At 43.1% G+C, this 23,408-nt stretch overlaps 2 protein-coding genes across 2 annotated transcripts in view; one reads left to right on the plus strand and one right to left on the minus strand.

The window, feature by feature from the left end:
- Positions 1 to 5,093, plus strand: part of GFM1 (G elongation factor mitochondrial 1) — a 49,604-nt gene extending 44,511 nt beyond the window's left edge. The window contains exon 18 of the mRNA XM_014602826.3: positions 2,143 to 5,093. Coding sequence (XP_014458312.1) covers positions 2,143 to 2,274 — 132 coding nt within the window. The 3' untranslated portion in view covers positions 2,275 to 5,093. The remainder of the gene's footprint in view (positions 1 to 2,142) is intronic.
- A 373-nt stretch (positions 5,094 to 5,466) lies between these two features.
- Positions 5,467 to 19,738, minus strand: RARRES1 (retinoic acid receptor responder 1). Its single transcript, XM_059731075.1, has 6 exons — positions 19,424 to 19,738; positions 9,566 to 9,628; positions 8,274 to 8,448; positions 7,376 to 7,512; positions 6,167 to 6,229; positions 5,467 to 6,084 (listed from the first exon to the last, which is right to left on the minus strand). The coding sequence occupies exons 1-6, from the start codon at positions 19,664 to 19,666 to the stop codon at positions 5,920 to 5,922; spliced, it is 846 nt and encodes a 281-aa protein (XP_059587058.1). The 5' UTR covers positions 19,667 to 19,738; the 3' UTR covers positions 5,467 to 5,919.
- Positions 19,739 to 23,408: the final 3,670 nt, after the last annotated feature.

Genomic DNA, 23,408 nt, shown 5'->3' on the forward strand with positions numbered 1-23,408 from the left:
CCTTCTCTTAACATAATAACTGTTTGCAGAAATGTTAACAGTGTAAAACCTTCAGAATGCAGTCTTAGGATTTTGGGACTGGGAATCTTTTATTCTTGTTGGAAGATTGAAATATATGGACAGATTTTTAGCCAATGTTACAGCAATGTAGATATTTTGAACCTGGTGGAGTTGCACTGATTTATACCAACTGATGAAAGGCAGCCAAAACTCCTTAGTTTGGTTAAAGGTAGAGGAAATGAAGAATTTCTTTCCTTCTTGGTGGACTTGACATTGTGTCATAGGACATGGGACACAGGGATTTGCAAAGATGTAGCCCAGGAGCGGGCACTTATTTCAGGCGGAGGGCCGCTTACTGAGTTTTGGCAAGCCATCAAGGGCCTCATGACAGGCAGCCAGATGCAGATGAATATTAATTTTCTAAATTTTTTAGGGGCCCCGCAGGCCGGATAGAATGGCGTGGCGGGCCGCATCCGGCCTACGGGCGGCATTTTGCCCACCCCTGTTGTAGCCTATATATTCTGTACCAGAGGTGTTCAACCTCTGGCACATGGGCCTGCAGCACCATGTCATTTAGCCTATAGGAATCTCCACAGATTTGGAAATTTAGCAGCAGGGAAGTGGTGTTATGGTTCCCTTGCTGCCAAATCTCTAGATCCATAGGCAGCCCCAAGTGCTGCGCACTGAATCTAGCACCCAGTCCCAGCACATCTATCTCCTATATAAGAAGAGATGTATATAACCATTTACTTACTGAAAACGAGTATCTAACTTTTGATGCTTCCTGCATATCTGGTGTGTCACATCAGACTGATATTCTTTTGTTTTGGCGGAGAAACAGTTCTTTCCAAAGCTTAAGTAATGAAAGATAAATTAAGCGCCAGTGCATATCAGATTAGAAAAGCTTGGTCATGCAAACTGCTTTCCTGTTGCACATATTTGTGTAATTAGTGGGGATTTTGAAGGCAGTTAAGCAAATGGAATTTACTTCTTGAACAGTACACTTTTTTTAATGTTGCATGTTGAGTGACGAGAAGAGTAAATCTAGGAATTATTTTCTTGCCATATGTCACTCAAAAATAGCAGCGTAGTCTCTTCTATGACTTTCCAGTACTTGTACCAGTGAGTGGGGATTATTACTGCTATTATTGTTCTTTTCTTCTGCCCTGAAAAAAGGTGGAAGGAGGAAGCAAAATGATAATCCCACATTATCAGACTGGTTGTTTAAAATTATTTGAATTCCTTTTTAAAAAACACTAGTCACATATTGTTGTGAAGAATCCTATTTTGCATTATATGTGCTTCAGTGTAAACTGTTTGCATGCTTTACTTTGGGGTGGGCAAGGATTTGGGCTGGACGGCCACTTAACGAGTTTTGGTGAGCTGTGGAGGGCTGGGGCGGGGGTTGGAATTGATCCTATTCAGCCTACCAGCTGCTGCTACAAACCTGAGAAGAGAGGGCTACAGCCCCACACCACTCTGCTCTGTCCTGGTTGGGGCCAGGACGGGCTGCACAGGGAGCACACTTCTCCACCCCGCTCTCCACTGTTCATTATGCCCCATCCATTTCGTATCTCTGCCCCTGCCCAACTTCCTGTTGGCGATGTGCAGTTCTGTCACTGTGGTAACTGGGCCCGTACTGGGCAGGGTGTGATACAGAGCATCGAGTAGCTGTTCCACCTGCCCGTCTGTTGCAGTGAGCCACTGCCACACCACACCAGGAAAGTCAGGGGCAGCTGGCCCAGGCCAGGCCACCCCTGTGGCTGGCACAGACTAATGTCACCACAGTGGCAATGGCTTTTCATGGCAGGCAGGCAGAAAAGCTACTCAGTGTGCTGCATTGTGCCTCATCCTGTATTCGGTGCCAGGACTGCACAGCTGCAGTGCCAACCAGAAGCCAGGGGAGGGCGGGATAGATGTGGAGGTGGCGGAGGAGTCTACATGCTTCCTGGCCCTGGCTGCAGTGGAGCGGTGTGGGGCACAGCCCTCCCTCCTGAGGCTCCTGGTGGTGGCAGCCAGCAGGCCACATACAGCCCACAGGCCACATTTTGCCAACCCTTGCTTTACTTACTATAGATTAATGTACAGTCTAACTGCCAAGTATTTGTTTAGTGTGCCTAACTTTCTTTTGTTCCTCCTTAGGGAAAGGGTGAATATACAATGGAATATAGTAGATACCAGCCATGTTCACCTAGCACTCAGGAAGAGCTAATTAACAAACATCTAGAAGCAACAGGAAGACTTCCTGCAAAGAAGGGCAAGGCTAAGGGCTGACTTTCATCCTCTTGAACTTCACTGAACAGTTTTTCACAATCTTCTAGCCAGGCTTTGAAATTGGACTTAGTTGGGACTTGTTCTTTATTAAAACTGTCTTCATTCACAATGTACTCAGAAATTATCAGGAGGTCACTACTAAAATGGTCATGTACAAATTCCATTCATTAGCAAAAAATCGTAATATAATAATCATAATTTGTTGTTGAAGTTCTTGTTTTATGCCATTTGTTTTAAAATGATGAAGTAGTTTTATTTTTTACTTGAGAAAATACTGGGATCTGATTAAAGACATTATTGCCCCTTAATTTTTAGAGGTGTCCAGTATGCCGATTTGAGTGACTAAATTCGTGTAGCCACTAGTTTGTAAATGAGTTGTCATCCAACACAATGAATATTTACCCTCTAAAATCTGCTCCTGAACAGATCCCTTTGCTCCTACAACTTGTTCAGTGACAGTACCCATTTAGGAAGTGAACATAAATATTAATTTCTTTCTGGTCCTAAAACTGAATTATAGGTTCTTTCAGATGTTTGTCAATACAACTTGCTACTCACCTGCTCTGCTCACAACAGATGATCCCCCTATAACAAATATGGAAAGAGTTACTGGGCACAGCTACATGTGATGCCGCTGCTACATTGCTGTAGCAATGCATTCCCTTGGTATTGTGCGATGCTACAGCAATGTAGCAGCTAAAAATAACTGCATCATGTACAGTGCAGTATGGGCTGTTACTGTGCTGTCATTTAGCACTTCCAAGAGGAAGTAACAAAGGCGCTGTAGGGACATATGTAGATGCGTCCACTGAGAACTTAGTTTTACAAACCTTTCGTTAAACTAGAGGTCTTTGTAAGCTACAATTTTATATGGATTTAGCTGTTGTTTCATTTGTGTGCTCATCAGTAGGTTCTTCACATTCCCAGTTGGATCCCTTTGTGGACACCAAAGACAAAAAACAAATTTTTGGCTGAATCTTTCCAAAAATCTTGCATTCAAGTAGGTAGGTCATTCTGTCATTGAAACTGAGATCAACAGTTCCCTTGAGGGCACTACAGTGAGAGGCAAGCTGCTACAGTTAGTTGAGGAGGTAAGGATATTGTTGCTTTTTTAAAAATTGTTGCTACCTTATCAAAAGAATTTGATGTTTACCTGTGCTAACTCTCCCGTGACCCACTGCAGTTTCTACTGTGTGCGCCATAGCAGTAATAGTGAGGTTAGAGTTTGAGATCAAAACCACTGAAGCATTTTGGGACTCTGTTCCTGCAACTGGATTTTGGGAGATGTTCAACAGCCCTGGAACAGAATTGTAATATCATCTACTTTGTCACTGCATTAAGCAAAAGTAGTGAAGAGGTTTATAATAGGTCATTTTTGCTTTTTAAACAATTTCAGGCATATGCCAGGTACATTCAGACACAAATTAGATGTGTGCCATTTAAGACAAAAGTTTGTTTCCCTTCTCATTTTTTAATGCCTTGTGAATAATATCAGCTGAATTTGGCTTTTATGAGTGCCCTGCAGTCTTTATTCCAATTGAAAAATGTTCTATAGCACTTTGCTGTAAAAAAAGCAGCAATACAAAAGTGATGATGTTAAACTTTTGAAGAGATACAGCATTATTTTTTTCATTATATTCATGGTTCTAATTAGTCTACTTCTTGAAGGATTGCTTTAATTAACAAGTATGTATTGGAAACAGATGTATTGCTTTCAAAGTCCCAAAGGTTTTAATGAAATCATGTGAAGAATCGCTTCCATTACAGGACTGATGGGGAATACAGTAGCTCCTATCTTTGTGGTCACTGAACGGACTGAAAAGAGTTTTTCAGTGGAAGCAGCCTTCAAACAATAGTGTGACAGAACTCGAAGCCTACTTCTACTCTCATACTATTATTAATATGACTAACACCATGTAAATCTGAGGTATGCCATTACAAGCCAGTATGAAATATTTATCAGGCTTGTCACAATTTCAGGTTCTGTGACTGGGGCAGGTTTCTTAAGAGGATGTTTTGCGAAGGAGCTGTAACTTGGTAACATACTCTTGTGTAAAGAGTTTGGGTAACTGTGTTCCTTTAGTGTCTGTTTTTTCCTTGGGTAACTGTTGTCTTGTTTGCAATTATAGAAGTTTCCATCTGTCACCAATAACCTTTTTAATGGAAAAAGTAGCAGTGCTCCCTTATCTCCAGTAGCTAAATGGTCAGATGGCATTCAGTGGACAAATTAGGGATCACCGTATGTGACAGCTCATCAAAGAGAAGAATTGCTTTGGTCTTTTCTAACAAAGTGACAAGCTTTGAAAATTATTGAAATATCTTATTTATTGTGACAGACATTAATTTAAGGTGCCCTCATATCTCAACCCATGGCTTAATGAATCTGAGATGAAAAGATTTGACTGAAATAATTTAGTCCCATAATTTAAACCATAATGTCTCTCCCACTAAAAGAGGTTCCTTTAACCTGGTATTAGTTTAAAATGGTTCCTTGGTTTTAAGACAATTCCAAATAAATGGGCCTAGACTTAGAGAAGGATGGTAGGGGCAACTCATTTGCCCTAAATCTAGAACACTACCATCTTGCAACAAGACTTTAACACGCTTAGGATGGGATACAGACAAAGCAATTGATAAGAATGTCTGGCATGAAGTTGTTTGATTGGGCACTCTGAAAATAACAATTTTTTTTTTTCTTTCCTGAAGCTCTGATGCAGGAGAAGCCTCTGTACAAAGCCCCAAGGCCTTGGCTGTTCTGTCCACCTTTAAGGAGATGACAGGAACTCTGTGCATATTGTAAATAAAAACACACTAAGGTCTCTTTGTCGTCTGTGTTATTTTTAATTTTTCTCTTGCGACAAGTTGTTTCAGGCTGTCCTGAAAGGAAAGTTTTCTTCATTTTCAGAGTCGTCTTCATAAACCAGGACAGCTAGAAACAGAGAAAGGAGTGTTGTATAAGGGAGCACAACTTGGTTTCACAGAATGTCTTCTGCAGTGAAAAATCTGTGGGAAATGCTGGTTTCCACTTGTTGGCACATGTTTTTCTGTTTGTAGGACATTTCTCTCTGCTGTGTCACTAAATCGGTCTGCTGGGGTCTGCTGCATCTAATGGCTTTGGATTTGGAATCAGTGTCATGGGTTGAAAGTTGATAGATACAAGGAATGTCATGCAAAAATAAAACCCAAATTCCGCCATGTGTAATGGTATTTATTTTACTGCAGATATAAGTTAAAATTAGCATATAATATTCCTGTTCAAAAAATCAAAATTATTTAGTAGACAAATAAATGTTACTGAAATGGAAGATTAATACTTTTATCAAGACTTTTATCCAAATATATTAACTTTGTTCACATACTATGTCACTCTATGTAACAGTAACTTAGTGACATAAAATCAGTTTATGTAATACATTTTTTGTAATACAAGTTTTAGGTAGGTACGTATCTAGAATGTGTGAGTTGTTGCATTTCAAGAAATTATACAGAGATTTGTTTTGGGTCAAAGTTTGACTATTCAGTAAAAGGAATCACTTTCATCGCAATATTATTTGTGCAGAAGAGTTATCAGAAAACTGACTGGAGCTATTAATACAAGGGTTTCTTTCATTTGAAATCTTTATATAAACTGGAATTGATCTTTTTTTAAAAATTTGCTTCTCTTTCATTTAATATTCCATCAGCTGATCCAGATTCCATACCAGATACATCTTCAGATTCTGCTGACTGATTCTCAGAAGAGCAGAAGTACTTCACTTTCAAAGGATGATTGGGAATCCAAATGACACGCATGTGGCATAAAATCATTTCCTGGGAAGTAGACAAAGAAAGATTACCTTTGTGTTTCTTCCTTGTTGATAGAAAGCAGTTTTAGACTATATATGTTTCTTACCTGGGTTGGTATTTCGTGAAGTAGGACAGCATAGTCAAAGTCAATCGAATCATCTTTACTTATCTGCACACACACAAAGAAACTACAATGAAGAGGATCAGTCACAATTATCGTAATATTCAGAAGTGACTGCTGGATGTTTGGTAATGCGTATCTATCTAAATAGTAGGATCGTAGGAAAATAAGGCAGAAAAGGATGTCATGAGGTCATCTAGTCTAGGCCTTTCTCAAGGCAGGATCATCCCTGACCAAACCAGCCAGCCAGGTTAGATGGTTGTCTAACCTGTTCTTGAAAATTTCCAGGGATGGAAATTCCACAACCTCTCTAGGGGCTGTTCCAGTGCTTCCTATGAATAATATGTCTGCAGAGCAAAAAGAATATAAACACTGCTACACAGCAGTATTTCTTTATACTAAAATTCCACTATTGAGTGCAATACCTGCAATGACTTCAGAAGAACTTTCTGTATCAGTTATAGGGCCAGATTTTCCATTGACTTGAGTTTGTCTCAAATACATCTATGCATTCACCCACATATAAATATGGTCCATAGTAAATTCAATCATACAACGTGGAAATTCAGTCATACAAGGTGGAAATATAAAGCCTGTGACTACAGATTTTGTACTGTGACAACCTCCTCTGGACTCTTGAGGCTATCAACATCCTTCTTGAAGTACAGCACACAAAAGTAGACGCAGTACTCCAACTGCGGTCTGACCAATGCCGCATAGAGGGGAAGTATCACTTTGGATTTTTTTACATGCATCTACTAATGCATGATAAGGTGCGGTTAGCTTTGCTGATGATTTCTTCATGCTGATGACTCATTCATCTTGAAGTCCACTATGACTTCAAGATCCCTTTCTGCTTCTGAGAGGGTCACTTCACAGCCAATAGGTGTGCTGGATATTTTTGTGCCCTAGGTGCAGCACTCTGCACTTGTCCTTGTTGTATTGCATCCTGTTGTGTACTGCCTACTTTTCTAACCTGTCCAGGTCTGCCTGGAATCGTTCCCTACCCTCCAGAGTGTGTACTTCACCCCACAGTTTAGTATTGGACAGTGATACTATCAGATTTAGTATCCAAATCAGATGTGGATAGGAACTATGAACTGCTGATTGCTATTGTATCTTTTATTGTTTGTTACTTATTGTTAAATGTTGCCTTTGCCTCCCTAATGCAGATTTAATTTCAGCTTCGCTTACCCACTGTTTCACATGCTTGACTTGTGCCATGAAGTAACCCAAGTTCTCTGTTGACTTTTCCCACATTATGTAACTACTGCCAACAACAGCCAAGGCCCATGCTGACTCAAAGGCCGGTTCAATATTTCCATAGCTGTCTGAAAATAGAAGGGAAGTGGGGGAACATACATAGATGTAATAATTTGGCCTTCTCATAGACAAGCAGTAAACTGTAAAATGCTTTGGCCCTGCCACAGGGTATTCCTGGGAAGTAGCTGCTTCTTTGAACACTTTTGCAGTATTGACTGGGGAGGGTAATGAGCAAATGATAAATTAACTGTGTTTGCAAAAGTCCAGTTAGCATGTACTAACCCTAGTGAAACAGATTAGCAACTCTCATTTACCCACTGGACCCCCACCCAAACGTTATGAAAGTGGTGAAGTGATAAGATGACACATAGTTGATGAGTAGCCAAAAACACGTTACATAAAAATGTTGCTATACAGTCCCACATGAGATTCCTCTATCTGAAGGAACCTCAGTGGATTAAGACATTTGCTGCTAAGCTACAACTTCCCTAAACACAGCCAATGAATGTTTTTTTAAATGCAGAATTTTGCAAATATATATTTGCTTTGTAATCTTATAGACATCTTTGCTTCATTCTGTTCCCTTCCATCTTTGCTGCAAAACACAACACATTTTTCCAAGACTTTTCAGGAAATCCAGATTCTTTGGGGGAAGGGAAGGAAGGAAAATGATTTTCTTTTTTAAAGTTATTATAGTCCAAATAAATACGTATTTAAAAAAAAATACATGTATGTTTGCTTGTGTTTTTAAAGTTACTAAACTGAACATAAAAGTAAATATAATTCCTAAATGAATACAGAAACACAAAAAATCCTAAAAGGAAGTTACCTGGAATATAGCTTCCAATTATTGGTTTGGTTTGTTGCCTTAGTTTTTGGTAAAATCTCTGGTCATCTTCTTGGACTTCCTTCTGATCTTTGGTATATGTGCATTTTATATTAACAGTAGGTGTTGGTTTCCTCTCTAGGTAGAACACAATAGCAAGACAGGTCCCAACATTTTCCTTAAAAGACAAAAAGATCATGATATTTTATATACAGCAAAAGCCGTGTTATCTGGCACTTTACCAACCGGAAAGCGCCACTAACTAGCAGTTGTCACAAGGGACGTGGCAAAAGCAAAACCGGAAGTCCCACATCCAGTTTCGCTGCGTAAGCAGAGTTCTTGTTCACTTCTTCCTTGTGGACCATGGCCAAGCAGCCTGCACGGTGCCTCCCTCCCTGTCCCCTGGCACACTGACTCCAGGGAGTGCACCAGACAGGGCATATTTGATTAACAAGCATTCCCCATTCCCCGGGGATGCCAGATAGTGCATATATGTACAGTAAAAGCTGTTATGTTAAAAACAAATTTTACATATACCCCAATTAAATTTATCTTTGGAACATGGAATGTATAATCAGAATTCAGTAGATCTAGAAAGTCATTTATTTGTGTTAAAGCAAAAATCTGTATTTCTGGTTGCTTTTGCATGTCTTTAAGTAAACAGTATCTAAAACAAGTATACAGTTTCCTTTTGAGAAACTGGCAAAAATTAGCAGAGAGAGACTTTACTAGTCTTCTAGTAAAAGTGGAGCAGTCATACATGAGAAATACATACTGAGGAATACTTTGGAATAATCTCAGCTTAGTTTATAAGGATGGTCTTTTAAATGGATTTTCACTGCATAATAATATGGACTTTATAAAAAAAATAGATGTAGAGATTCATTTTAAAACTCTGAAAATCATTTTATGTTGTGTAGAAACTGAATAAAATGGAAAATCAGGTGGATACGGTGATATCACAAGTTAGAAGTCCCCAGTAAAGCACATGTGCAGTGTGGGTTATAATTTCAATAAATTTGTCAAGTAATTATTCAGATTTTGGAGTGTAGACACAACAGGGGATGCATTTGAATAATAAGGGTCATACTGTGCCATTCATTTTAAAATCAGTGGGAAGTTTGACTTAAAAGCTTTATAGCATAATGTGACTCAGGGCTATGATTGCCATTTTCAGGCATTGAGCAAAGTAAACCCTCCACCGGGATCTACTTATAATAGCACTGAAGTAAGTCCCGTTTCAAGGATAAGTATACCATTTAATGTAGCAAAACTGTCTTGCATTACAAACTTACCCTAGTTTTGTAGTCCTCTGTGGTGAACTGCAGGTAGTACTTATGCCCAGTTCCTAGGACAGGCTGGAAAAGAAGTAAACAAGACCTTGAAAAAAAATGGAAGCATGTTCTGTATTTTGTCCTGTGGCAGTCCTGCTGCATAGGTAGGTCAGTCCTGGAAACTTTACTGTTTTTTTGCTAAACAGGTGATTCAGGTGGTAAGATGTTAGCTCACACCCACGCTTTCCCCTGTTTTCAAATTAATCACTTCAGTGCAGAACTAGGAAGGAGCTGTTGTATTGTGAAGCCTGGTGGCTGGGGCAGTTTATTTATGATTTAAATCAGCAGGAATCCTAGAATTAAATCTGAGTCTTGTTTTTCAGCTGTAATTTGTGGTTTCTTTCCTAAAGACCAATTCTTAACCCTTATGGCAAACAAAAGTTAACAGTGACATCACTTTTACTGTGTACAGATTCAGTCAACCTTTGAAAACCAGAAAACCTGAGCCATGTTTGCCATTTTCCAGATCCGTTAAAACTTTTCTCTATGACTTAGCAGAACAGTCTTTCCTGATGGTGTTTATTGATCAAAATTGTTCAGCAAGATTCCTCAGCAGATCCTCAGGGAAATGCTTCAGATAGAAAGATATAATTTTGATGTGGCTTGCCTTAACCTCAGAATATCCTGGCTCCAAGGACACTAAGAATGCACAGAAGCTAATGTTTTAGAGACATATCCAGTAAAACTCTTAACTGCCACAAATAGTCTCAATAATTCAAGGTAATAAGCATGAGACCTGATAATTTTTCCATGACCTGTTCTTTACTTCACTAGTTTAAGCCCTTATTTTCTACCAACCTCTGTATTTATTTTTTGCAAGGAGATTGCATGCTTAGAACATGGGTGACTATACACAACCAGAGATGTGGGTTTTCCAGAAAATTTTGAATTGCCCTAAATAGAGTGTGATTTGACATGGCACATTTATTTGACTTATATTTAGTAAACAAAACTAAAAAAGGTACCCCCACTTTAACTTTGTCCCAATAGCCACAAGTATTTGAAATGAAATATTTGATTAGGAAAAAAATTAAATACAGCACACTTAATGTGGTTTACATGTTATATTCAAACAAATTCAAAGCTTTATGTGGAAAGAAATTATTTTTATTGGAATACTTGTAAAAATATAAAGACAATACACAATAGCATATACCTTCCTTACATTGTTTAAATTTAAGAAAAAAACGAAAGCCTTGACAACTGTTGACACGCTAATTTTTACACACCCAAAGACTTGTGCATGATATGCCATGGTTGTCCTCATCTACTTCAACAGAGTTTAACTCTCTTCCACTGAGGTCATTGCGGCACCTCCAGTTTCACTGTCACTATCTGTAGAACCACTTGCACTACTCATTAGTTCCATTGCAGAATCCAACTGAGGCAAATGTGATTCAGAACTACTACAACCTCATTCTCTTTCGCTAAAGGATGATTTTACCAATGAGTCTACAGGCAAGGGCAATTTACCATCACACTGCATCTTCTTCACTAATTGTGCTTCTGACTGATTCTCCAGAAGCAAGAGATTTTGAGAAATAGAAGCAAAGCTTAGCAGTGCATTCATTTGGTTTTGATTTGACCTGCACAGCCAATTAGGTAACTTCCTAACTTGATTTTTGGTTTGGTTTATTATGTGAGTGTATTACCCTCCTGTTTACAAATCAGTAAAACATCTATGTACTCTTTCACACACTTCCTGTGGATAATCACCTGAAAAACATTAATTATAACTTTGAAACTGCCAGGCTTGCCTGATATTGTATTGGCACATTCATTGTTACAATAATGAATTTTATTAAACAATGAATTTTTAGAAATGGAAAGCTTCCCACAGAAAAAAAAAGCTTTCCGCCCCACATCTCTGCTCAGGAGGTCCTCTAGTCCAACCCCCTGTTCAAAGCAGGACCATCTCCAACTAGATCATCCCAGACAAATCTTTGTCTAGGCAAGTCTTGAATATTCCCAAACATGGAGCTTCTCTCACCTCTCTGAGTAACCTGTTCCAGTGTTTTACTACCCCCTTAGTAAGAAAATTCTTCCCAATATCTAACCTAAACTTCCTTTGCTGCAACTTGAGATTGTTGCCCCTTGTTCTGTCATCTGCCACCACTGAGAACAGTCTGGCTCCATCCTCTTTCGAACCCCCCTTTAGGTAGTTAAAGGCTGCTATTAAATCCCCTCTCAGTCTCGTCTAGGCTAAACAAGCCCAGTTCCCTCAGTCTTTCCTCATAAGTCATGTCCTCCAGCCCCCTCACCATTTTTGTCGCCCTCCACTGGACTCTCCAATTTGTCCACATCCTTTTTGTAGTGGGGGCCCCAAAACTGAACACAGTACAGGTTTTCCTTGCTTTATGCAGGTTCTATATATGCAAATTTGTTCTTATGCAACGACCTTTTTTATACACAAAATTCGTTATACACACAGTAAATCCACTCATGCCATTGGCATAGGTGCGTTCTCCCTTCCCCCAAGCAGGTAAGTCTGTGGGGGGAGGGGAAAGGGCTGTGGGGCCGGGACACCACTCACCCCAGCCTCTGATGCAGCTGATCTGGGAGCGGCTGATGCCAGTTGCCTACAGTTGCTGGGCTGTGCTGTGCCCCAAACCCCCCCAGGGCTCTGCTTGTCCCCACTCACCCCAGCCCTTGCTGCAGCATCCCCAGGACCAGCTGACACCAGCTGCTGGCAGCTACTGGGCTGAGCCATGCCCCGAACCCCCCAGGGCTCCTCTTGCCCCCACTCACTCCAGCCCCTGGCGCACCAGCCCTGGGAACAGCCAACACCACCTGCCTGCACCATGGCATGGCATAGCCCAGGGGCTGGTGTGAGTGGGGAGAAGCGGAGCCCTGCGGGGTTCGGGGCATGGCGCTGCCCAGCATCTACAGGCAGCTGGCACTGGCCGCTCCCAGGGCTGCTGCAGCAAGGGCTGGGGTGAGTGCAGCTGCACCGTGCCCCGTACCTCCTGGGGCTCTACCTGTTCCCACTGACCCCAGCCCATACTGCAGCGGCTCCGGGAATGGCCAACGCCAGCTGTGGAGGGAACGGTCAGTGGGTGCGGGGTGAAGGGGCATGACTTTTGCTGCTACAAACACCGTGGGAGTGCTGTTGGCTTGCGGGTTGCGCCGGGCTCTTCCTGGGGGGCATGTGCCCCCAGATCTGCACACGGGATGAGAGCAGGCTGGGGCCCATCCCAAGCACCAGGAAGAGCCTGGTGCTGCTGCCAGCCCGCAGCAGCAGCCTGCTCTCATCCTCTGCGCAGATCCAAGGACACACACCTCCCAGGGTGTGCGTGGCAGCAGGAGCTGTGTCCCCAGCCCTGCACCCACTGACAGTTTCTCCTGCTTTGCTCCCTGTTGCAGCCCTGGGAGCAGACCACCTGCCTGCCTGCAGCCCTTGGGCTTCACTGCACGCCTCCCCCCGCCCCAGTCTCACTTCCTCCCTCCCTACCTCACTGCCGTGGGAATGTATTAGGGCTGCTCGAAACATCCCGGGACGGTTCGTTTTGACTTCTGTTTTGCCGCTTCGAAGGGACAGTGGTTTGTTGCATCATTTTGTTTCATTTCGAAGCACTGTTCCATTTCGTTTCATCAAAACTCTTTTGCTGTTTCAATGCGTTTTGATGTTTTGCCCATAGGCTATAAAGGGGAATCCTGAAAATGCCTATAACTTTGTCATTTATTGCCTGATTCAGATACAAATTGCAGGGATATTAGCCCCTTCTGAGGGCATGAAGCCTGCCAAGTTTCAAGGAGATAGGTGCAAAGGTTTCTGGGAAACTGCACCTCAAACTGCAAAAAGCAAAACTCACGTCGCTTGCTGGCAGCAGCAGCCTCCTGCCATCCCGTGTTCAGATCTGGGGGCTCGCACCCCCAGGAGGGCTGCGGGGCTGTGCTAGACTCCTCCTGGGGGTGCGGGCCCCCATATCTGCGCTTGGGCTGACAGGAGGCTGCCTCCTGGGACTGGTGCTGGGCGCAGCCCGCGTCCAGCGACGAGAAGGCTGGTGCTGTCACTGGCCCCAGGCAGCAGTAGCAGCCTCCTGTCATCCCGTGAGCAGATCTGAGGCTTGGAGCACCTCCACCACTGGCTTTCCCACCACTGAGCTGAGCTTCGTGGGGCTGGCAGAGCTGCTTGGAGCGCAGCCCTGGCTCTCCCCTGCTTCCCGCCACCAGGCTGCTTTGAAATGCAAAACGTTTCAAAATTTTTGAAATGTTTCGAGTGCCCTCATTTCTTTTCGAAGCTGTTTCAAAGGCTTTTGTTTCATTTAGATTTATTTCACTGTTTCATGCTTGAAATGTGTCGAAAGAGCTTTGAAACGAAACACTCATTGAAATTTTGCACAGCCCTGGAATGTATCCCTATTTGTTACTATATAAACTGGGTTCCCTTTATGCAAATTCAATTTATGTGCAGTTTCCCAGGAACACATGTACCCCCCGGATCCTTTTTCTGAAGATTTGCATCCCAGGCAGCCAGCCCCCAGCCTGTACTGGTGCATGGGATTCTTCTGTCCTAAGTGCAGGACTTTGTACTTGTTCTTGTTGAACCTCATGAGATTCCTTTTGACCCAATTCTCCAATTTGTCTAGGTCACTCTGGATCCTAGCCCTACCCTACAGTATATCTACTGTTCACCCAAGCTTGGTGTCATCTGCAGACCTGCTGAGGGTGCACTCCATGCCATCTTCCAGGTCAATGAGTTTAACTTATTTTTCTGTTCAATGTCTGAGCAAGTGCAATATGCAGCTCCTTTCTAGGCTTAAAGTTCATTCACTTCTCTGATGGACTTTTGATTCTCTATATACCAGAAGAAGAGCTTCTTCAGAACATTTTAGTCAGGGCTGCCACAAACTACTGTAAAACCAGCAGGGGTCTCTCATCTTGTGTGACACCCAGCTGGCAGCCCTGCACTATTGCTGCAAAGCAGTTAAAATGTCACACAGGACCTGCAGTTGCTCTTCCTAGGTGGGAGTGCTGTGTAGCCTGCTTTGCAAGCATCCACAGTGTTGTCTCCCTTGCTCCTGCTGAATCCCAGCAGGAAGATGCTGCTAGCAGTAAAGGCAGCAGCAACTCTGAGAACAGAAAGTGAGAGGGGCTTGATATTTATCTCAGCTTCTTCCAGGCGTTCTCACCTGGCTTTCTCTATGCAATCCCACCACTTCAGCTACCACCCCTCTATCTAGATTAACCCACAGGGCCTGACACAAGACCACTGGAGTCAACTGAGATTTTTCCTTTGATTTCAGTGGGCTTTGGATCGGACCTATAGTGATTTAATTCAAATGAAGTTTTATTATATGGATTATTATCATCCTTAGAAGGATGGGAAAAAATAGGAAACTTTCTCTTAGGGCTAGGAAGCCTTTAAAACATGAACTATTTTTCTGTTTCTTTACATTTAAGGCATAGGTTTCTAACAAAATAAGTTATGCTATTCAGGGCCATGCACTAAAGTTTCTGATCTTAACTCATAAGATATGCACTACCATAGTGTCAGACATGAGTGTTAGCAACAGGTTGGTCAGCAAATGACTTTTATCACTTTCTGGTTCAAAAAAATGTAACTGCACATTTATGTTGTACTTCATGGTGTGCAAATACAGGAGGAAATATCTGAAGTTATGTACATCGTTTGAAATTACACTTATTTTTAATATGAACTGGGAATCTAATAGGTAATAGAAAAACTTTTCAATTATATTTTGGGGCCTAAATTACTGTAGTATTTTTCAAGCTAGGAGGATCAACTAGGAGTCCACTGTTCTTCAAGTATGAAATTGACTGATTCGTATCCATCATTTTCTTAGTGTATTAATAACAAATGCCAGTCCAATACGTTATCTAAACAACAGCGGAGGCCATTTTAATGATCTAGAATGGAGAATTAGCCTTGTTTCAGTGTCTCCTTATTTTTCTTTACTCTAGGCAGAAGAATTAGAATTATCTCTAAAATCGACTCAAAGCTTTCCCTGGGTGCCAGGGTTTTTTTGGATGATGCTTAGCCTCAGAGCTGAAATGGCTATGGAGCTGTTTTGAGAGCCTGTCCCTGCTGGTTTTAAATTCTACATTCTTGGAACGACTATGGTCTAACACTTTATTTATTTTTATTTATTTTTTAAATTTTGTCTGTTATAAGCAGCCTTATGAAATGCATTGTGCTTCTTGGTAGAAGATATACAGAGGCAGAAAATACACATTTAAGTGTTATAACAACAAAGGAAAACAATTAAACTAGTTGCAAGGTTCAGTTTATGGTCTGACAATGTTTTGGAGACTTCTGTCTCCAGTACTGTTTCTGATTATCGCTGGTTCTTAATATCTATCATTGCTGATATTCTGCAATTGGTTTATAAGTGCAACATTCATGAGTTATCATAGTGATTAAAAGCTATTTTCTTTTGTCAGGAACACACTGACCGATAGATAACTAGTTTTCTTAAATCAAAGCATTTTTCTCTTTCATGTACATTAGATAATAAATTACTCCCAGAAAAAAAATTTCATTATTCATACTTGTGGACAGTTATTGAGAAGGTGGGGAGGGAATATACCAGCAGGTTTCTTTGTATCTTCCATCTACTGCAGAGGTGAAGTCACAAGCAGCAGAGTGTAACCTAGGGTTTATGCATGCAGTAGCTATAAGATAACAGCATGCCTTCTGTGTGCAGGAAAGCAGAAGAACATGTAGACAGCCAGGAGACCCCAAACTGTATGTCCTGAGATAACCTGTGCGACAACAGGTTAGGATACTATTTATTAGATAAGGACCTGATGTCCACTAAAGAGTCTAATTCTAATATAAAAGATGATCAATATATGATCAGACTTGTAAGCTCTTAAAGATTTATTTCATTTTCAATTGCTACTTTATATTACGAATATTTTTCTTTAAAATTAATAGCAAAATTCTAGGGCCTGACGGTGGTAAGCCCTGTACACAGCAGCATAATTAGGGGTGGGTAAGAGGGGCATCTGCCTTGGGCGCCATGTCAGGAGGGGCACCAGAACTGCCCCCCACCCTTGCAGAGTCTCCAATATGGCAGCAAGAGCAGCCCCATGGCCTACCCATGCCAGGAACTCCAAAAGAGTTTTTTTTTTCTACAGAAAAATAATAGAGCAATTCTTCTGGTGCAAAGAACTCAGGAAGACCACAACAGGTTAGTATGGTTTTGACACCGTGGATTCCTATTTGAAATTTCTGAGTTTATCTTGTGAATCATGTGTAGCACACATAACAATGCTAATCTTGCATGGCACCCTTGAAAGGATCTCACAGCACTCTGGGGTGCCATGGCACCCTTGCTGAGAATTAACTGCCCTGACGCATACATTTTTGAACCTGAAGTGATTTGGCTGAGATCAGACTCTAAGGCAGCCAAAGCGAGTTCTTTGAGGGGAAAGAAACGCATCTGTTTTTTTCAAAGTTCTGGTTCCCCTCGACATAGCTGTCTTAGATCAAGCTGAGTCAACTTCAAAACCTTTTTTTTAATGAAGTCCAAAGGTTGAAACCTTTAACCTATCTGCATGCTTGCTCTGTCCTGTCTTTTATAAATACCATAGACAGCATGTAGTCTTCTTTTCCGCTAATTTACCAACACCCCATGAAAGAAAAGGAAAAGTAAGTAGGCTTTTGTCATCTGTTTTAAGCAATACTTAATTTTCATAAAAAATTCTGAATATCCTTTAGGATTTAATACTCAACAGGAGAGCAGAGCCTGGAGCAGCTTAACATTAAACCACTTGGACTATGCATGCAGTGTAGTCTGTGCACAATTCAAATTGAAAATACCATGCAAAGAAAATAGCGTTTGTAGCTGTTGTGCAGCAGAAGGAACTGTTGACAGTGACCCACAGTTCATTCCCTTTACAAGATGAATGTACTGTTTCCATCACTTGCTGCTCCTAGAGGAACCAGAAGGGAAAAAACTGCCAGCCAAAGCTTTTATCATGCTTAGAAAGCAGAGTGAGTGTTTTGAATTTGCTTTTCTATTTCTTCCAGAAAAGCCCAAGCACTTAAATGCTTGTCAATATAGGCACCGGTGCCCAATGAGCGCAGTGGGAGGACCGAGTTCTCACAAAAGAAGTGTGTTGATATAACTGTATTGACTATCAAAGCTAGTTACTGTAATTCATTTCTGCAGCAAGCCAAAAACGGAAATGAAACAATTGTGTAAAACTAGGCACATCCATCTTCAGCATTTTTGAACTGTGTGAGTGTGAAAGTGTGCGCCCTTGAGTAATAGAGGATAATCAAAGAGGGGCTAATGGATTAAAGTAATTTATATAAAGGACGCTACACTTGCATTGTTGTTTAATAATCCAGGTTGGTAATGACTAGAGCCACCTTTCAGTTAATTAATGCACAAAGCAAAACTATGAATTCTGTAATATATTGTAAAATCTTATTGCCAAATTCTGCTCTATTGAATCTTGTGTTTTGGTCATCTGGTTTTAAATATCCCTGTAGATAGTGCTTACAAAGCTATGAAAGACTGAGTTTCAAGTTCAGCACTTTAGTAACTGAAAAGATGCCTCATTTCAAACTCTTTTCACAGGCTTAAAACTTCCTCTCCCAAACAGTACATTTTAAACAGAAATTTCTTGAGCTCATTTCCAGATTTAAAGGGTCAGAGCCAAAAAAAGGATTTAAACGCCACAAAAGTGATTGTTCTAGTATCTGGAGTTTGGGTGCTTGGCCCCTGGGGTGGAATCCAGAACACATCTCGGGGCAAGCACGAAACACGCAGCCTAGAGCTACCTAATAGGGAAACCCTGAAGATAAAGGTGAGTCTTTTATCTAAAAAAACCTAGGACCATTGCTCCTTTTTTTACAGACACAGCCATGTCTCTCCCACCCCTTCCACTCAATAGCTCAGCGGTCCAGTAGTCACTAAAGAAATGGGGGTAACGGGGGAAACAACATTTGTGCCTTGTTTTTGAACCTCTGAGCATCCCCTTTTAAAGCAATCTGTTGTGTGGTTAGATAATTTTATGTAGAGTCCCACCCTTGGCTTGAGACATCCACATAGGGGTATGAGTATCTGTGCAGTGATACCAAAAGCATTCTGCTGAGGATGATAACTTGAAGCTTAGATGGAGCTGGATGTAAAAAACAAAAAGCCTGGATGAGGTTTGGGGAGAGAAAAATGCACTTCAAAAAATGGATAACGGTTTGACTCAGTTCTCTCTGTTTCTCTGCCTCGCTCTCGCCTCCTATGGGGGCTCACCCCTGCAGCAGTCTGAGGCTTTGGCAGTACTTGGGACACTTTCCAGACAGGTGCACTAAGGGGCAACTATTCTCTACCATTCATTTGGCAAATGTGACATTTATTTAACAAGTGGAAGCCTTTAAGAACAGAAAGCTTAGGGCTTGCTCTGTTTTGCTGATGCAGCGACTCATTCATCTTCACTTCCTCGCCTTTCTGCTCTGTATCGTGTCCCGTTTCCCTGACTCCTTTATCCCTTTTCCCTTTCTCCCCTTTCGTTGGGAGAACACATCCGACTTCTTCCTCCGCAGGGTCTGCGTTTGTTCCGCCGCCCTTCTCGCAAGCGCCCTGCTCCTGTCCTGCCCTCCCGGGCTGCGCCCCGCGGGCTGCCCGGAGGCGGCGCCGGCCGGCCCGGAGCCCGCCGTGGCGGAGCGGAGCGGAGCGGCGCGGCGCCCGGAGCGCGGGGTCCCGAGGCGGCGGGGGTCACCAGGCGGCCCCGCCGCGCTGCACGCGCCTGCTTCCCACCCCCCAGGAAGCAGCGGAGCCCCGGGAGCACGGCGCTGCTCCTAGCTAGGCTCCCGAGCGGAGCCCGCCCCAGCCCCTGTCCCCTTACCTTGAGCGTGGCTTTCTTGACCTGCCCGAGCGCCAGCAGCCCGCTGGGCGACGCCCGCCGGGAGTTGAGGTAGTGCAGCGCCGCCCGCGCCGCCTCCCCCGCCGCCCGGCTCGAGCCCGCCAGCGCCCGCGCCCCTGCCCGTTCCCGCTCCGCGCCCGGCCGGCCGGGGGGCGAGGGCGAGGGCGAGGACGCGGCCGCCCAGGCCGGCGGCAGCAGCAGCAGGAGCAGCAGGAGCCCCCGCATGGTGCGGCCGAGGTGCACGGTGCTCGGCCCGCCCTGCCCTGGCAGTGCCGAGGAGCCTCCTGCTCCTGCTCCTGCTCGCCTCTCCCCTCCTCCAGCTCCCCGCACCGCCTCCCCCTGCCCCTTCCCAGCCGCCACCCTAACCCCTTCGCCCGCCTCTGTCTTTACCTTTTCCTCTCCTCTCTCCCCCCTCCCACTTCCAGCCACACTTGGAAATGAAAAGCAAAGGAAGTCATGAGGAAGGATGAAATAGTGCAGTGTCTGTGAGACTAATCTACGTTGCTTTTTCACTCAGTGTGGTTTTACACAGACATTCCCTTTATTGTCATTTTCTTGCATCAATAACTTGTGAAAATGAAAATTTTTCATGTACTCTCTGTAAAAGCCACATCTACTTGAAAACGAGGGCCTATTTTCACCCAAACACTGGCCAGTTTTGGTTTCTGGAAAAAAAACCACTCTAATTAAGTTGATAACCAAATGCAAACATTTGCATTTGGGATACTTTTGTAGGAGGTGTACATGGGATCAGAAAGGAGTGTAGCAGTGAGAAGGGAGGAATGGGCCAGAACTGGAGGTCTAAAACAGCTTTGTCAAAGCAGCAGAGCAGCAGCAGGGGGAAGGGAGACTGTAAGAAAGAAACCAAAAATAGAGGATGCTGTGGAAGGAACAACGTCCAGGGGAAATAATCTAGGTCCTTAGGAAAGTAGAAGGGGAGTTATCAACATCTGCTGCTGCCCCAGTAGGAAAAAAGATCTTGGCAGCAAAAATGTAGATTAGAAATTGCTACTTACCGAGTGCATCTACATGAGACATTTACTGCAGTTGCCTAATTTTCTCTGCAATAAATATCTTTACATCTACACATGCCGCAGGAAACTAATTAACTGCCACAGGTTAGTACTTGTAAATACATGTACTATCCAGCAGTGGAGGTATGTGTTGTGCAGCAATGCACGTGTAGAGGCTGATGAGGCTGGTTAGGGCTCAAGGGTGCTTTAGTGCAGGGCTGCCTGCTGGCTAGCCCCACGCTGGAGCACCCTTGTGCCCCGCGAGCCCCTCCCCAGCACTTTTAGCCAGGTTGGAGAAGCCCCTGGGCTGGCAGGCTGACCTCCTGGCCTCCTGCCAGCTGGGGCTGCTCCAACCCAGCTCAACACGCTGTGGTCCTGGGAGCACATTCAAACATGGTGCCAGGGAGCAATAAATTCTGGTGCAACGTGCTGGAGTTTATTCCTGTGCATTACTAGCATGTGTAGATGTGCCCACTGGATGGTACTTCAGGAACTAAGACAAAGGTGTCATTACCCAAACATAGATCACATAAAGCATTAGGATGACACGGCTGGTTGAACAGGCTAGGAAACACTATTGTAGGATAAATGAGAAAATTACTTGAACACAGAGAAGGGATTTGATTATAACAGACTCTCTCCACTGTCCGACAAAATTCTGTCTATTTTCCTTATGAAATTAAGTGCCATAGTCATTTCAGGAATATGTATTTTTGAAAATTATAATAGCTCAGACCTGAATTAAAGCTGATGCGCATCTTTAACTAATGGTGTCTGCTTTACTTTTTTGATGTTCCTGCCTGGAATCATGCCTCTAACACACATGCCAGATACATTAAAATGTATTCATAACTGCTTATACTAATATCCACCTGCTTGGCTTACAGTGGTGACTGATAATAAATTAATTAGCATCTCCACCACTATAATCTCATAGTTTTATGAACCAATACTTGCACATTGGTACCACATACTGTGTTCCCACGAGAAATGCTTCTGGTGCAAGTGAGGATGGCAAGCATGCTTGCTAGTGTCCTGAGGACCAAAAAGAGGGAGGGAGGTTTGCTAGCATCTTTTCATAAACCTGCATTCATCAATCTATTTAGCTTTAGAAGTTGCTGATCTGTCAAATTGGGGCTTTTTACTATTTTATATAATTAAATTATTGATACCTACCTGATTGATAATGTTAATATTTGTTTTGAGCAGGATAACCTGGATTCAGATCACCTGACAGTATGTATTGAAGTATTTAAACATTTCAAGGTATTTTTCCTATGCCATTCCTTAGGAGTAGGAGTCACCTCATTGTTCTTCAGTTCCGATCTCAAGGTTTTCATCTGCCATTATGCCTGCAAAAAATCAAGGGCAGGCATTTTATGAGATGTGACTGCTGGTTCTCTTGATGACCTGAACTGTCTTGGTGGGTGTTTCAAGCAAGGTGACTGCAGCCTGTATAGACTTGTTTAAGGTAAACTTGCTTTCAACTGGTTATTTTGGGTACCAATAATAGTTTAGCCACTGACAGCACATGGTTCACTGTGGGCTGCAAAATTCACCTGCAGCCCAGGGTAAATATTTATGCACCTAGCCCAGGATGAGCTCCATGACTAGAGTTATTGGTACCTACGATAACTAGGTCAGGTAAGTATATATGACTAGACTGCGATGTAAACGTAACCTATGCTACTAGATGCTCTCTCTACCTCTTGTCTTTTATCATATGCTTAGATTGTAAGCTCATCAGGGTGGGTACCATTTGTGTTAATGCATTTCTACGGTACCTTGCAGGGTCCTCCCTGATCCATGATGGACGCTCCTTGTCTATGATTCAGGTGGTAAGCGTACTTTTGAATCTTCTCTCCGAGCTCTTGCTTTCTCCAACAGCTTTTAGGAAATATTGATATGATTCTCAGATCTACTGAAAGGTAGGAGGCTCTAAAAATAAAGGCAACTGTCTGTAGGTTTGAACTGGACGTGCAGATAAGGAAGCTGTCTGTCATGTTTGCCCTCACTGCCCCACAAAAGTTTTAATTCTTTACGTATAAAATAGTCTTTTATTGCTCCCATATTCCAGTATTTAACCATGGATCATTATCATCTGCCTATATGTTGCTAAACAGCTTTTGTGTAACAAGGCCAGCTGTGGTTTGTGGGTTTGCATGTTTCCTGTACTGTTTGGTCAACTGTCTGCCCTAATTCCTGTTTCCATGAGAAGGAGGCCACTTCCAGCTTTACAGTGAAGTAGTGTGATTCACTCTGCCCCTCTACGTGTCTTGTATAGGTGTCTACTTCCAATACCTCTAGTACAAGGTTGATTCTTCACTCTCGCCAATCTTCACCAGTTTTGCTAGTTCTGTCTAGTGACGCTCAGCCAAACCCTTGGCTCTGTGCAGCACAAGGTGCCCGATACTGCAGCACCAAGGCATGAAAACTTGTAACAAAATAAAGCATCTCTTTCCCATCAAAAGGCAGGCAGCAAGCGAAGCCATTTACTGGAGGAAGTAGCCACCTGGAGAGGAAGACAGCTCTGCACCAGCAAACACAAGAGGCAGGGCAGCTGGAGCAGCACAAGGGGCGCCGTGCCACAGGGCTGGACTTCTGGGCAGCTCAGGAAAAGCAGCGCTTCCCTGACGGGCCCCGCGGGTTGGCACTGTCCTCTGGAGCGCAGCAGGGCAGATGGCTCCCCTGGCCCAGGAGGCAGGAGCGCTGTTGGGTGGCCAGCATAGAGGACAGTCTGGTTTTCAGCTCCTCTGTCCTCTATTGAGACAAAACCTGATGCCTTTATGTCCTCTGTTTTTCTCTTGAAGAGCGTAAGCGAGGGTTTCTCTCGACAAGAAAAATAGAGGACAAAAAGGCACTGGGTTTCGTCTCAATAGAGGACAGAAGGCAACCGGACTGTCCTCTACGATGGCCACCCTAGCTGTGTGTGTCCCCTCTCCTCCAAAGACATT

The sequence above is a fragment of the Alligator mississippiensis genome, chromosome 7, assembly GCF_030867095.1.
Source record: "Alligator mississippiensis isolate rAllMis1 chromosome 7, rAllMis1, whole genome shotgun sequence".
Taxonomy (NCBI): Eukaryota; Metazoa; Chordata; order Crocodylia; family Alligatoridae; genus Alligator; species Alligator mississippiensis.